The 16184-nt window shown below is 42.0% G+C and overlaps 2 protein-coding genes across 5 annotated transcripts in view; one reads left to right on the top strand and one right to left on the bottom strand.

Moving 5' to 3' along the window:
- The window catches only part of ZHX1 (zinc fingers and homeoboxes 1), a 27667-nt gene extending 12004 nt beyond the window's left edge, over positions 1-15663 (bottom strand). The window contains exons 1-2 of one of the 4 annotated variants that reach the window (XM_058422875.1): positions 15610-15663; positions 14686-15124 (exon numbers count right to left, since the gene is read on the bottom strand). The gene's annotated coding sequence lies outside the window, so the exon portion shown is untranslated. Of the gene's footprint in view, positions 1-14685; positions 15327-15609 lie in introns of those variants that run through there. The other 3 variants (XR_005702707.1, XM_040075687.2, XM_058422878.1) reach the window with 3 other exon arrangements.
- Positions 14931-16184, top strand: LOC120758151 (basic salivary proline-rich protein 2-like). Its single transcript, XM_040076055.1, has 2 exons — positions 14931-15024; positions 15130-16184. Exons 1-2 carry the CDS (start codon positions 14931-14933, stop codon positions 16182-16184), a joined length of 1149 nt encoding a protein of 382 aa, XP_039931989.1.

The following is a 16184-nucleotide window of genomic DNA, read 5'->3' as shown; positions in this document are numbered from 1 at the left end:
TCGACAAAAGGGAAGACAACTGCCAAGACAAAGTTGAGTAATGCTCTGGGGGAAGAGCTGGGTGGTATTACCTAATGTTTCTGTGATTTTGAGTAAAATTTCAGAAATGCCAGAAATGCCTATGTTATAAAGCAACTTAACAGCTAGTTTTGCTGACTGAAGTTATGTTTTGAGAAGTGACTGTGGTACTCTGCAGTGCCTCATCCCTAGCACAGCACATAGGATCCATACACAGGGGAGTCTGAGTGAGCTTAGGCGCCTGCCAAGGGTACCATTCTGGGATGGCCGGAGCACAAATGACAACATTTGATCTGACATGTAGTATTGAAGCATGCTGAAGGCAAGGCTGGAAACAAGGAATAAAATGGGAAACCTGTTCAACAAATCAAAAAATGTTCTTCTCTGGTCTCCTCATGTACGCAGTAGCGTTCACAGTGCCTGTAAGCCAACAGGCCAAGACGCAATTGCAGCACCTGCAAGCTTTTAGCTAAATCACAGTTACTCTTCAGTAACTGTGTTTGGTTTGGGACTCCTGCTGCAGTCAAAGCTATTGGGGCTGTTACTGAGTGTCACATCTCTGCTGTGCTTCGGTGCTTATGGTGCATAGACAGATTATCATGCCCCTCTTCCGTTTACCAAGACAGCAGCATGTTTCTTTGATGAAAACAAGTCTCAGAAAAAGAAAGCCGCATCTGTGCTCTTCTGACTATCCTGTGTAAAATGCTTTGGGTTTTTTTTAAAGGATGTTGTGATGTCAAAACTCTGTTTAATTCATGAAGAGCTATGACAGCATTCAGTAAAATCTCAATAATGTGAGATGCCTGCAACCCTTCCTGGCCTTCTTTCCTCTACAGACTACAGAAACCTCCATTCCCTGCTCCCTGGAGCATATGTGATTATTCCACCTGTAGCACCCTGCTTGATATGTTCTCTCAGTGTAGCAGGGGATTATGAAAACTCACAGTTGTGTAGTTTATCCAACCAATTATGCATCATACTTGGAATTTTCATTTCCTCTGAAATAAATACCTCTCCTGCTTACAGGATTGTGTGGGACCTTGCTACATAGCATGACTTCGGTAAGGTCTGCAACATTTTGTACCTGTAGGCCAATCACTCCAACAAAAAATGAAACTATGTGGTTTTCCCAAACCCACCTTTCTAAGAACTTTGTTACAATTCTTGAGGTTCTTACAGACTGTTTTTTAGTAAGTTCTTCCTGTATTGAGCTGGGAATGAACATCTCTTTAACCAACCAGAGATTCACATGTGTTTTCCTCTGCTCAAGCATTTCCCTTGGTTAAAACTGGGCAGTCTTCTGCCCAGTCTTGTGCTTGCCTGTCTCAAGGCCACTAAGACCTCCCCCATATTCCGTGAATTCCTGAAAGTCATCTCTAATGGTTCACAGAATGCTTTTGCTAGTCCCTTACATACCTTAAGGTCAAATATGTGACAAAATATTTTGAAAGATTTTCTCTTTTTATCCCTCCTTGTGAATATTGACATTGTATTGTGCAATTTGGTTTGCAATTCAATAATCCAGATGTTTATTATATGTCAAAAGCAACATTTTAAAGAAAGGAATCTGAAGAAAAACTTTCAATTATTTGCACTGCAATCCCACCTCAGATTTTCACAGAATTGACATTCCTAGCAAATCAGCCCACAAAACAGATGTTTTTCTAGGAACATAAACCAGCAAGTGCAGGCATACTTTTTGGAAGTCCGGAATTTCTCAGGACACTGTTCTTCAGAAACATAAACAGTTAGCAATCCCCATTAATTAATAATTCTATTAAGACAGATTAATACCAAGTGGAATTCAACATTAAAAGTAGTCTTTATTGCAGATTTGGATGAAGGATTATATAAATATTTTCTATATGGAGGTAGAAATCTTCTGCCCATTTGATTACAGTTTGAGAAGGAAAAGACATAGTGACCAAAATAAGACACACGTGAAAGAACCTGCTTTCAGAAAAAATTTTCACTCACTTCCTCCTTCCCTCCTCCAAACAGGAGTACCTGATGCAGCAAGAAAAATAAATCAGTTTACAGAAAATGTTCACTGTGTGTTCAGGGTGTATGCTTTGTGAAAAGGTATTTCTCCCTGCTTGTTGTACGACACTTCCATCCAGTGTCATGGAAAAGCATGCCAAAAAAATTCCAACCTCATGTAATGTGACTTTAAGAATATGCAGAGAGTGGCTCATGAGAAGACGAAGCAATAGAACCTGCTTCTAGCTTTTAAATCCACCTAAATTACAATTGTCTATGACTTCACACAGAAAATGCTGCCTTCTTATAACCCATGACAACATGAAGTTGTTAATACTTTGTTTAGCCTCTTTCTACTACCATTTATTCAGAGTAGATGTATCTATGTCAGAAACTATTCTGCAGAGCTCAGTGTAGGCTAATACACTGATCTGTGCTGCCTCTCCCTCAGTGAGAAGGGTGAAGGACTTTGTTGCAGGGCCATTTTCTTTAGTTGTTCATTATCTGCAAAGTTCAGAAAGCCTTACTGCTTATGACTCCAGGAAAAAGGAAAAAAAAAAGCCGTATTTCCTTTAAGCCTGCAATATTCACATTTGATTCCTCTTTTAAAATAAGGTCTGGTACTAATCCAACATAGGAGTGAAACTTGTCAAACTGATTTCAGCAGAAGTTCTCCTGTATTACAAAGATAAGGCCCACTTAGGGTCCTTGCTGCATTAGGACTGGTAATGAGGGAGGAAAGTACCAAAAGCTACTGTACTGCCCATGCAGAGGTCCAGGCTGTGCCAAAGCCAAACCCGTGATGGAGCACTGGAAAGCTGACACAAAGCCCAGCAGAGGCTGAAGGGAGCCTGTCACAGGACATGTGACTGGACTCTCTCAGTTACTTCCTCTCAGTGCTGGTTTTAATGGGTAACAAATAGTTCCCAAAAGTAACTGTATGGATTTATCAAAGTAAATGCCAAAATTTCATGCCAGAAGCGACTGCTAAATGACCTGCGTTATCTTTCTCTATTGCACAATATACCCCAGGTACCTCTGTGGAGAGCACAGTAACTTGTGCCCCTGCTTTTGACATAGAAAGCCATAACCCGGTTTTGTATCTGATCATATAAAGCTAATGACCAAACATCTCGAGTACTTAAAAACCAGGGGTGCACTGACCAAGAGGTACCTTTAGCATGAATGGTGCATGTCTCTGCTCCTCAGTCACACAGACAGGTATTTTCTGTGTGATACAGACACCTTGGTAGCTACACTCACATAGGCAGACCTTTATTTTATTGACTCCGAAGTATCAAATTCAAACTGTGAGCACTCAGTACTTTTAATGCCAGATATCTCTGCATGACTATTTTTGAAAGTTAATATTAGACTTGTGTAAATGCTTATCATACGGAATAAAATGGCAGCAGAGTCGGGGAATTTTTTTTTCCTTTGCATAGTTACAACTCTATTTTGTTTTAATTTCTGTGCTGTTACATATAAAACAGGAAGAAGAAATAAATTACTGATATGAAGAGAAATTTTAATGTGTTTTGCATTGAATGAACATTTAATTCAACCCACCAAATGTTCCATGTTGGGTTTAAAAAAAGTGGAACAGTAAGAAATTAATAATTTTTAAAAATATTTATCAAAAATGTTTCTCCTTAAAACAACAAAACAAAAGGTTTTATTATCATAGGATTTCCTTCTTTAAAATAAAACAATCTGGCACACATATGACTTCACAAAATGCTCCTTTCAACTTCATTATGTGTGATTTTTTTTCCTTCCAGATGAAAAATTTCTGTAGACATTAATTTTCCCAGGCCCTAGTCCAGTGCTGCAAGTACAAGACCTTGCTTCAACTTCCTGGAGTTCATGTCCCCCGACACCTCTCAGCTTCCCCAGACACCCAAGCTGCAGTCCCGCAGATGGTCTCCTCTAGACAGCCCAACTCATTCCCGAGTCATCGCTGTGCTGAGCAGGAACCCCCGCGATTTGGAGGTGACACAGCCCAGCACAGATTGTCTCGCCCTCCTCTCCCCCTCCTCCACTGATTCCGACGAACCGTTCGAGACTCGACACACCAGAAACCAGATTTCAGATTGGCTGCTTTCTGCTTTCATTAATATCTGCCTGTCACCACTCAAAATGGTACTTCTCAACAGCAAATAACAGTATTAGTAGCACTCTGCCCTTGAAAAGTAGGGCGGGGTCTCAGGGCTTACAGCTCCCAATGCTTTCTGCTAGGCCAGTGGCATTTGCAGAAGCCCACAAGGAGCAAGGATAAACCTGATGCATGACAAAAGAAGAACCCAGATAGAGAAAGAGAATCCATGAAACATGGTGGTTTAAAGCAGTCTGCAGATGTGCATAAAAGACAGGAGCAGGTGAATAAATATCCTGCAAAGTCTACCTTGGCTACAAAAAGGTAGTGATACAGTATTATTCATAATTATGCCTTTTTTTTTTTTTTTTTTTTTTTTTTTTTAACAGTGGAATGCCTTTCTCAGATCTCAAGGCCAGATCCTTGGCAAATTTCAAGTTCCTATGTCAAATCCCTGAGGCACAGAGCTGCTCAGAAAAAGAAAGATAGTATGGCTTTTACATGGAGATTGCCTCTCTTCCTCTCCCTGCTTCCCTCCTCACTCTGTTAATTTTACTCTTGAACCAGCTAATGTACCCCCAAATCTCAATGAACAGAGAATAAAAGCAGCCTCTAGACAGAAACAATGTGAGAAATTCTCATTTCAACTATCGTAAGAAACTGAAAACAGAGACTTAGAGTGAACTGACCAGGTGACACTAATACATACTGCTACATACTCCTTACATGCACAAAGACTTGCGTAACACTAGAACACAGACTCATCATTTAAATTTCTTGTAAAGGACCCCCAAATACTTGAAACAAATGTATAAACATAGTGTGAGTATGAATGAGGAAAAAGCAAGGACTTGGAGTGTCAATTGAAAAGCAAAAAAGATCAGTTCTAGTGCATAAACCTACCTAATCCCATGTCAAGGTGAAAACCGTAAGACACGTTTTCAAGGTTTTAACAGCTCTTTAGAATCTCCTCTACCACTTGGTCCACTATGAGCTTCTGCTCACATGTGCTTGCTCAGAACCCTTCCTGTGTGCCTTGAATCCACCTGCTTGCTTCCCAGCCCATGTCCTTCTTAAAGCCTTCCCCAGCCTTGCAGGTCTGCTTTCACTTTGTGAGAGGGCAAAAGTGTACAGAGTACATAAAAAGTCCTTTATTTTCAATGGCACATGATTTGTATCTCCACTTCAAATGCAAAAAATTTTACTTCAGATCTGGTATTTTATAAGGTTCTTTTTAAGGTGCTCCAGAGTATTTCCAGTGTCATATAACAGCTTTATAATTGTAGACTGAATCACACAAGAACAGCAAGAACAAAGAATTGACCTAGTCCCTGCTGGCAGACTCCTACATTGTGGAAAAATGCAGAAGAATTTTATGTTCATGCTTGCAAGTACAGCTGATCTTATAGAAGTTCTCCATGATGCTATCCTCTGACCCGATCCAAACAATGTTGGTCATGGAATAGCATTTTCACAAATCAAAATACAACATTTTTGAGAAGGGTAAGTTCCCCTCTCTGTATTCAGAGTACTTGGTCTAAGTGAAAGTATTCCCAGCGCAGCACTAAATTAAAGCCAGGACCAGGGTCAGACATCAAGCTCACTCAGGTCTGTCTTTCCTTGCAACACCAACATACTCTATGTCTGCTGCAGATGACTTTACGGGCATAGTGATGGTAGAGCAACAGCATTTCAGCACTGGTGAGGAACTGTAACCAGTTGTCTGAAGAGTTTGTAAAAATCTGATTGGGATTTTTACAGAATTTCCATCCTTGCAAGTTTTCAAAACTTGGTAAGACCTTGAATAACCCTATCTACCATCACAGGTAACTTTGCTTTGAGCAGGAGGCTGAACTAGACGATCTTCAAAAGTCCCTTCTACTCTAATGTTTCTCCTCAGGATTTTGTGATGTTCGCACCTATGACAAAGTAAAAAGAGGACAGTCCAAGCTGCCTGCATGAACACTCTCTGCAGGTCTCAATTATCTAGTAAAATACCACTGTGTACCAAGTTAACCTTTGTGAAAAGCAAAGCATTTTTATTTGCAACAGTGATGTGACTCCACGCCCCTGCTGAGTACTTTACTGTACTCCTCAGATACTCCCGCTGATTTCTGTGGGAGATAATGTCTTATTCTATGTGTGACAAGACCAATTCCCTCATCCCCCACCTCATGCCCCCATCATTCATCCACAGAGTGGATAAACACTGTTTACTGCCTATCAGCCCAGTGACAAAATAAGTGAAAAGACAGGCGACTGCTGAGGCTTTCAAGTACACTGTGTGGATTGGAAAGATGAATCTAAGTACAGTCACTGCAGAAGTCTGACAGATGACTGTGTACTCAAGTTACCATGGGGTAATGAAGGTACCTGAAGAGTCAGCAGATCAGAACAAGCATCTCTGCCCACAGCACAGGGAACAGGAGGTTTGCTGTTACAGCATTTCACAGGCTCCACTTCACAGGCACTGCTGGACGTGGCGCCCAGCTGTCCCACACTGCTCCCAGCTCACCTGAACAAAGGCCTTTAACGCAGCCGCAAAGAATCAACAAGTCTTTCACTGGGCTGGTTCCCTGTTCCACTGTTTCCCAGGCTAATGCCCTAAACTTTGACTGTGAACCTGACCTCTGTGACTTAGTCTGTGCTGGACACGTGACTCCTGCCATCACTGCTCAGAGCCCTGCAGAGGACAATCCCCACTCCCCCAGTGTCTGAGGAAAGCTGGAGGCTGCACCTTTTGCCCTGTTCTGCTAGAGCTGCCTGTCACGTGAGTCATTCCTGCAGGAGAAACACAAACCTCCAATGTTCAGTCCTGGCAGGGAAGTAAGAGTGAGGATCACCAAAACCAGACTGCCCTCTTTCACCTTCTGTCTCTCAAGCATAGCGGTGGAAAATTAGCACAACATGATTTAAGTGGAAAACACGGAGTTAACTAGAACACTGTACTTTAATAGCTGTGGAGCTGCTTTTTTCTTTTTTGCAACAGATTTAAACACTGTAAGAAAAATGGATTAGTTATGTTTTAAAAAATATAGGTAGCATAAAGCTGCAGAAATATCCTAGGGTCAAAATCATACTCTCACTGATTTAAATGAGAATGAGCAGTAAAATTTTTAAAGGAATACTGTAAGTGTTGATAACAACACATGTAAGAGGTAACAGAAAAGCCTAAAAACCATTACACAGCACAAAACAGCGTGAGAGTTGGGGAGGGAAGAAGAGAAGAATCAACCTTATGTTTACACCACATATTCTTTAGACTGTAAGCTTTAAACAGAGAGATATTTTGAATTTATATTAATGTTTCAAGAATGCACTGAACACATTTCCTCACAGGAGAAACACCTATCTTATTTACTGACATTAAACCAGACATAATCATTAAGAGCACCAATTACTGCCGGAAATTCTGTTCTATTTGTAAACAGCTAAGATTTTATTAATGGAATAAAAGGACTTCAAAAAGATCAGTATTACAATGCATAGTTTTAGTTCATGTCATTACTTTTTTACTTAAGTAAGTTGGAAATTCTCAGTGAAAACATTGAATTATTGGCCATTAACGACTTAACCTTATACACAGAAATTCTTCGTAGTCATCTGCACTGAGTGAAGGTAGAAATTACTTCCTGAATGACACAAATTCCTGCCTCAAACTTTAAAAAGCAGGACAACCTTTTTTCTCTGTAAGATCTCCAATTCAGGCTTAAGGATAAACTCTGCCAGGGCTAAAATCTTAACAGACGTGGATACGTCATCATAGAAACAATAAATTTACTTTAGGGAGTAATAAAAAATATTGTAATTTGTCTCACAAATCATTAGCTTTAAAAAAAAAGTCATGTTTGAATAAATGTACTCTTAGATATGCTACATATTTATAGTAGTTTAGTAATACAGATCTGTTATGCCATTTAGGTGCATTTTAAGTTAAATTTTAATATCCAGTCAAATGTAGTTAGACATAAATTCAGGAAAACAGAATCTAATCATTAACTGAAAAACAAGATATGCATAATTCACTGTTTTCTAGGAAAATGATGGAAGTAAAAATTAATAATCTGAGTGTATGTTGAGATAAATTAACAATCCCTGATATAATTTATCCCTTTACAAAAAAGCCTCTGCAAACTACCGCAATATCAAACAATGAGAACGACTTGCCATCTACAAAAGTTATTAAAAGCAAAAATTCAACTCAAGATTAGGAGAAATCATTTTTATCAGGGTTCCCTAAATGCAAATTCAAGCTATGATCAAATCACCAATTTCCATTATTCCGGATTCCATATATTAGGACTGGCTTTGAATTAATGCATTAGTTAAATGACATCTAGGAGAGACAGGGAAATACAAAGACTGGTCAGGAAAGGTAAAACGAACATGTCTGGTATCGTTATTAAATCAACCACATCAGAAGAGCCCAGGATTTGACTGGGGTGTGGTACTCAAAGAGAATGTTTATAAGAGTGTCCAAGTTTAGCACAGAAAATAGGCAGGCCTGGAAACCCCATGGGAATAAGATGTATCTGTTGCTGCAAGCAGGCCCTGCAAAATGTTACTGGTTCACTAGCCTGGGGCAAGCTTTTTCTTTTTTTCCTTCTTTTTCTTTTTTAACAGCCAAGGACAATATTAGCTTGCTCTTTTTTTTTTTTTTTTTTTTTTTTTTTTTTTTTTTTTTTTTTTTTTTGTCATCGTCAAGCTGAGGCTGGGTGAGAATATTTTGTGTCTAGACTAATAAATGTTTGTAAGGATTTTGCAAGACTGGTTTATGGGAATAGAATCCTCTTTTTGTTTTTCTGCTGGAAAAAGTGGCATTAAAAACAAATGAGCACCATCATGCATTTGTTTTAAATTGCATATTAGAGCACTGCTATTTTGTGTGCAATCAATACATAATTTGGAAGAAAGATGCTTTTAAAATTCAAAGCTATCCCTGAGCAGCTAAGGTTCTCTTGGAAACTGAAGGAGGAGTCTGAAATTATTGTTCTTTTGTTTGCATCCTCCAGTGGGAAAGGCAGCACACAACTAGAAACCACTGTGCTTTGAGGCTGCACGAATCATTAAGAATAAAGATCAATTCCCCCTCCATTTAAACATTAGATATTAAAACTGAATCTAGGATGAAGATAAGCTAAACAGACTCCTTTTCAAGCTGTTATTGGGTTAAATATAATATCAAAGGGATTACATAAACCTTGTAACTCTCTCTACAGAAATTTTAAAAAGGCACTTATATTTTGCAAAACACAGCCTGTCTAGACCCCAATTATAAGCCCCATCTTAATCAGTGGAAATCACTGGGATATGCATGGGCCAAAATCTCTACTATAATATTTGTTTCGGAAGGCGGGGTATCTCCAGATGAAATGGCTGACTGAGCTTTTAATTTCATTGCTTTGGGTGGAAATGACTGAATCTTTGCACACCAAGTAGTGCTGAAGAGGTTGCTCTGGTGTAAAGCAATCTTCAGTCCTAACCCTCCAGTGAGCTCTCACCCCCAGCCTCTCTCTCGCCAGCTCTGCAGCAACAGGGCTCAAACGCTGCCTGGTGAAGAAGAGGGCTCCTGTTCAGTAATTCACAGACAGTAATTACTATCTGTAATTGAGCATTACATCTGGAAAGAGGATATTCACTCATATAAAGCAGCATATAGCTGCAGATTCTGAACTTAGAACTACCTTGTGCCCATATGCATCTGGCTTAAACTGCAGTTAAAGTATTCCCCACTCTGTCAGTGTGTGTGACATCAGAGTATGGTGTTCACACTGTCATCTTCCATGCAAATATTAATATACTGGAAAGCTTTCAAAACAAAGGAATCTGAATTTCACTGTACACAGTGATATAAAACTTCTCCCTCTCTGGACTTTATGTACAATGATTAATGTATCTTTCTAACGAACTGTGCTTGTGATTATTTTTTTTACTATGTGTAGAGAGAATAAACTTACTTTTCTTCAACATTACTCTTTTCCCCCATCTCTACCCTCCTTCCCCCCTAAAGAAACAAACAGCTGATATTAGCAAGGCCTTGTATTTCCCCTGGAGGAAATAGAGAGTTTAAAGAAAGAAAAAAAAAAAAAAAAAAAAAGCTACTTGTCAAGAATCAGCGTTAAAATGAATGGTTTTGGACTGATAAAACACCCAAAGTTGTAGGCATCTCACAAAATAACTCACCCAAAAGTAGTCTCTTCTATTTTTACTGCTTTTAATGCAGAATTTACTGCTTTAAAATTTAAAAGTAATTTAAAATTACTGCTTTTAATGCAGAAAAAAAAATTGTTCTCTATTCACCAACAAATTCCTCCAACAAATTTAATTAAGAAGTCAAATTTGAAAATCATTCATAAGATAGAGAAGCTGTGTTTGCATCATATTTAAGCAGATACCTACAATGCCAGCAGGGATCTTGTATGGGCATCAATTCCTCAAACTGCTCCAAGAACAAAAAACCCAAACTCACATGACACTCTAGGTGTGGTGACCTTTTGTCACACCACATCCCCCTGAGAAGTTTGGAGGACAGGGAGCCATTAAGCATTCAACACAGGAAACAAGGGTGAACATTGTGCAGTGCTGAACACTCCAAAAATCACTGTATCTACAAATGCATTTTACCTTGCTAAAAATCCTGCTGAGAAACAGAAACTCCTGAGCTTTCACGCTGCTCCACCTAACTCACTTGGCAACTGCTGCCAAGTGCCCAACTCCCCCTGATACAACCTGGATTTGCAGAGCACTCTCAACTCCCACTGATTGCTGAGGGCATCTGATCCATGTATAGAAAGGCAGTATCAGTAACTTTAAAGGTACTCTAAAGATTGACTAGAAATCTGGAGTTCTTGAGGAAGTGCACAGCTGTAACTAACATTTTACTTCCAGTCTTCTACAGTCAGGTAGTTAATAACTGTTCTTTCCTGACTCCTTCCCCATTGTTTCCCCTTTACTCTTTTTCAAACATACAACATTCTTAGATCTCAACTAACCTAATTACCAAGAGAGAGCCTTACACCCATGCACAGAGCCAGTAGGAGTTTTAAAATCAACAGCACTCTGACATACAAACCAAGTCTTTCCATAGTAACACAGAGGAAAGTAATCACGAGTACCATATTTTGTGTACGTTAATCTACTTCATAGCTTTAAGAAAGGCAAACTTAGATACCTCTACCAAGATTGTCTTGGACTATAAAAACATGCACTTCCATCTATGAAGTTCTTAGCTAAGACAATGTTAAAATAATCACAGTCCTAACCTATAACCAATGATTCAAGCCCTGAAATGTCTATGATTACCCAATTCACAGAATTAATTGCGAGCTGACAGCTATTTTCCATCTAATAAATGTGTTTCGAAGATGCTTTGAAGATTCAGAGTGCTGAACATGTGGAGCTTTACCCTAACCATTCAAAAGTTCAAAAGCTCATTTCTGTCCTTCTGTCTGGTGAGGTGCATTTGGCACTCAGAGAACAGCGCCGGCTTTGCCAAGCAGCAAGGGCTGGCGTTACACGCTCCTCATTACACAGTTCTGTCTGCCCACTCTTTCAACAAAACCATCAGCCTCCGAGCCTTGCTTGAGCAATGGTTTCAAATTGTGGGTCTCCTCAAAGCTCCTCCAAATCCTAGTGAGTCCATTAGATAAGGAAGGTGAGCAGCAAACTGCAAAGTGCCACCAGAGAAGGCCAAGTTGTATAGAGTGAACTTAGAATACCAAAGTCAATTTCCTAAATGGCTCCAAACACCACGAGGAACCTGTTCTTTTGAAGTAGAATATATAAAGTTCCTTTAGACCTCAGAAGGAGAGGTTATGCTAAAGACTGTTAGCAACATTAAGTTCTTTGCTACCTTTTGGACCTTTAAGAAGTGCAAACAGTAGCATATTGAAAGTTCTTTAATTTTTTTCCAGAAGGTTCTCCAATCATGCTACCTGCTCCTCCTTCAGTCGTCAGCAATCTTCTTGTGTTCTGTGCTTCAGCATGACAATGTGTCTTATCATTTTAATGGTACAATAAATGTAGGCTACATTCTGTCCCTTTAGATTATGCTCTTTTACAGTGAATTATACTGAACTGTAATATTTACTGTGATCTCAAAGCTCTTAAGAATAAAAGAGTGGTACACACCTTCTAACATGTGACAATAGCTGACTTTTGTTAAATTTGGGCTGATCTCTGAAGCTGGTTTGAAAGAATCCACTGATAGTACAGGCACTGTTCTAAGAAATACATTACAGTTCACTGAATTCTGAAGGATATGAAAAAGACCTGAGTGGACCCCCTGAAGTTCCATCCAGTTTGTTGACAGAAAGACCACAGAACTGGAAATGAACCATCAATGAAAGTGGTGCAAGGCACAGAATTATGAAATGCCATCTGGATGGTACAGGATAAGGAAATGTATCATTTTGGTGGCTTCCACGTCCACAGAAAAAGTAAGAACTGTTTATGCAGCAAAAGGTTTGACTATTTGGGAAAGTCCTCAACTAGCCATGAAAGTTTAAAAAAAGGAGAAAAAAGAGAAAAGAGAGAGAAAAAAAAAGATGATTCAGAATAAAAGAATAAAAAATAGCAAATTTGAATTAATAGAATTAATAAGGCTGAAAATATGAGTAGCCACTGCCCTTTAATGCCTAATTTGACAATATTAGAAACTTAAATAATAACAGAAAATTGTTTTCTTAAAGGTGGATATTCAGCAAAGGTGACAGTACTGACAGGTAGTGGAGAGCAACACAAGTAGAATGCTACACTCACTACTGCTGCTTATTTAGGAAATAGGAAGCAAACAAAAGGGAAAATGGGACTCAACTGAAAATTGCATCACTTGTTTACAAGTCCCTGACAACTCACAAGCAAACCATCTTGGACATTTATGGATCAATGACCCCGCATCTAAAGGACAAGGAGAGGGAATATTGACCATTTATACACAGAAGAGAACAGCATGTCCATGCACTCAGCTAAAAATGTTCAGAACACTCCCTCATGCCATGAGCCCAAAACTGTTATCAGTTTAACAAACTGATCATTCTGAAAATTTTACAGCAAGCCCATGATTTATAAAAATTAGAAAACATAAAAATACTGAATTTGATACTGTGAAATCTTTATTAGATCCCAGCTTGATAGGTAAAGAGAAACTGATCACCAAAATAAAGATTAGCCATAGCTTAGCTGCAAGTGATTGTGCCTCGGTTGTATTTATTATTCACAAACAGAAAAAAACACAGTTTACGTGTACTTGGTTCTTTAAACACTCCAGCTTCGTAAAGCTGCAAAAAATCCTGAACTCAGGCTTAAGGAAAGAATCTGACTTCAAAGATGAATGACTGTTTTTCAAATAAAACCCTTCTAAAGTTACATACAAACAAATGGATCACCAATCACAACTAGATGCGAAAGTTAACCCAAATTTTTAAACTTTTCCTCTGACTACATATAAACAAATGGTGGGAAACCCAGGGGAAAATTTCAGCAACAGCAATAAGCTTAACTGAAATGCTACAGACGGCCCAGTGAAGCAAAAGACACAAGAAACAGCCTTCTGGGTGCATTAGGAACAAAAGAAATCCTAGCAATATTACAAAGTCAATTATTTGATAGAAATTCTTCAGTGTGGAGAATCTACAAAAGGCAGAACTGTTCAACGCATAGCTCTAAGTCTACACCAGTAAGTACTGTGAGAAACTTTATGATAAATACTGTCTATTCCTGTAATAAACAACAGCAGTTAAGGCTAGATATCAGGACACTGGATCCAGCTAAAGCACTCAGATCAAGAGAGGAAATAATCCAGAACAGAGCCATAAGAAACATTAGGAAAGTAGAAGAGTAAGCCTCACAAAGGAAAGCTCTACCTCAAACTACTATGTTTTCCCAGGACAAGTTTGGGAACAATCATAGTGAACATACATATTATCCAAATACAATAGCAGAGAGCTTTTCAGTCTAGTCAAGATATAAGAACCACTAGCCTAAATTTAAAAGCAAGTAATTTCAGTTATACAAAATGGCATCTACTTCTAATCCGCTCAGGGGAATTCATTTAACAGCACCATTGGAATTAACTGCCTTGCTGGCAATGTTTAAAGAAAGTAACAAAAGGGTTTCTAAATTATGCATTTTTGCTCCGGGAGGTCTTAACGCAGGACGGTCCTCTAGTCTACATCACACAGGTTGTTTTAAACAGGGTTTCTGTAAGCGCTCACAAGCTTTCTTTTTTTTGGCGTGAAATCCTTCTGAATAAAAAAAAAAAACAAAACAAAAAACCAGACTGCTGATGAAAACCAACAGCATAGCTTTGAAAATTCCCTTCTCATTCCTACGTTTGAGGGAATATTTATTTTCATGTACCAAGTTTCATAACAAAATCCACTTTTTATTTACACAACATTTATATGCACTTTGAAATGCTCAGTATACTCTGTGCATGTCTTATTTTAAAAGTGGCACCAATGCCAGCTTGCAGACTGAGACATCTCAGCCTTTGCTATTTTACATGACACTTTGTACACAGTAAACTTCCCCATCTTTCCATTAGCTATTAAACCTACTGAACTGCTCAGAAATAAAGTGCAAGTACCTACCAGATAACATTCACTACTGCAGATACTCTGAGCTCTTTCAGAGATCCAGAACTGCCACCATTACATGGTTTATTGAAGTTAGTGCTGGTTTTCAGCACTGCACATCCTGGTATGGGGGAGAGCTGAGCATCAGAACGGACCCCAAAACCCAGGCACTCCCAGAGTAGTAAACCAGACATCTTCCCCAACTTTGCCTGCACATACACTGTACTGTTCCTTCACGCTCGCCCCCGCACCGCAACGCCATGGGATGCAAGATAACTCTGGAGCCAGAACTTCATGGCTCGCTGCCTGCCGTCAGTCTGTCAGTCCGTCCGTCCGTCCGCCTGAACGCCAGCGGTGACAGCGGGCAGGAACTCGGCGGCTCCTCTGGGCGCATCGGGATTGAACTTCTTGATTCTCCTTTCTGAGTGACGAGTCAGACGGATTTTCCTCCGCCCTGAGGAGAGCAAAGCCCCGTGCAGGCTCCCGGCGTGGGGCGGAGGAAGGAAGGGGACAGGAGCTCGTCCTCGGAGGGGTCTGACCCCACTGCGGGCCGGGTCGGGGACGCGGGGGCACGCACAGTCCGATTCCAAGGGATGCCACAGCTCTGCCTCCCCCAGCCCGCCCGGAGCCGGCCGCCCCCGACGGGCGACGACCCCGGCGCGGGGGCAGCGCCGCCGCCAGACAATAGGGAGGAGGGCGGGGCGCGGCCGCCCCACCGCGCCCACCCCGCGGGCGCCGTCCCCGTCGGGCCCGGCACGCCCGCCCCCGCTGGCCGGGAGCCGCCCCCGCCCCGGGGTGGCAGCGCCGTCCCGTCCCTACCGGAGGAGCGCCCGGCCCGCTCCCGGGGGAAGCGGGGGCGGGCGCAGGGCGCACCTCCCCGGGCAGCGGGGTCGCCCTCCCGCCTCCCGGCGCCGAGAGCCGCCCTCAGCGAGTCCCTACCTGCCGGCGCCGCTCCGCCTCGCCCCCTCAGCCCGCGCCGCCGCCCGCCCGCCGCCTGCGCTCACGGCCGCGCCGCCATCTTGCGCTTCACAAACTACTGCACTTCTTTCGGGGCGGGGGGGCGGCGGATGGGCCGGGAGCTCCCAACGCCGCGGCCGCCCGCGCCCTCGCCTCGCCCCGCGGCGCCCACTCGCATCCTCCCGGCGCGGCGCTGCCCCGGGGCGGGAGCGCGGCGAGCGCGGACGGCGCGGCCGCTGCCTCAGCCGCCCTGGCAGCGAGCGGGGGCGGAGCCGCTCCCGCCGCCCCGCCCGTCAGGCGGCGGACACCGGGCGCGGGGGCTGCCCCGGCACCGCAGCGCCGCAGCCCGGGGGGCACCGGCGGCTCCTCGGCCGCCCGGGGAGGAGCGGGGGCGGCAGGGTCGGAGCTCCCGGGCGGCTGCCGCGCCCCCCGCAGCCGCTCCTCTGCTGGTAAACTTCGCCGGCTCCGGGCTCGGCCCTCCCGCCGTGCCCGGGACGAGCTGTACGGACAGCGTCGCCCCTAGCCCGGGAAGAGTTTATCTGCCGCTCCCGCCCTGA

This window comes from Hirundo rustica, chromosome 1 (assembly GCF_015227805.2).
Source record: "Hirundo rustica isolate bHirRus1 chromosome 1, bHirRus1.pri.v3, whole genome shotgun sequence".
In the NCBI taxonomy this organism is placed as follows: Eukaryota; Metazoa; Chordata; class Aves; order Passeriformes; family Hirundinidae; genus Hirundo; species Hirundo rustica.
This window is presented reverse-complemented; position numbering and strand designations above follow the sequence as displayed.

Bases quoted from the DNA above. Each gene is read 5' to 3' on its own strand.
- LOC120758151 (XM_040076055.1), top strand. From the start codon at position 14,931: ATGGGATGCAAGATAACTCTGGAGCCAGAACTTCATGGCTCGCTGCCT. The intron at 15,025-15,129 runs GTGACAGCGGGC...CTCCGCCCTGAG, and splicing joins CGTCCGCCTGAACGCCAGCG to GAGAGCAAAGCCCCGTGCAG.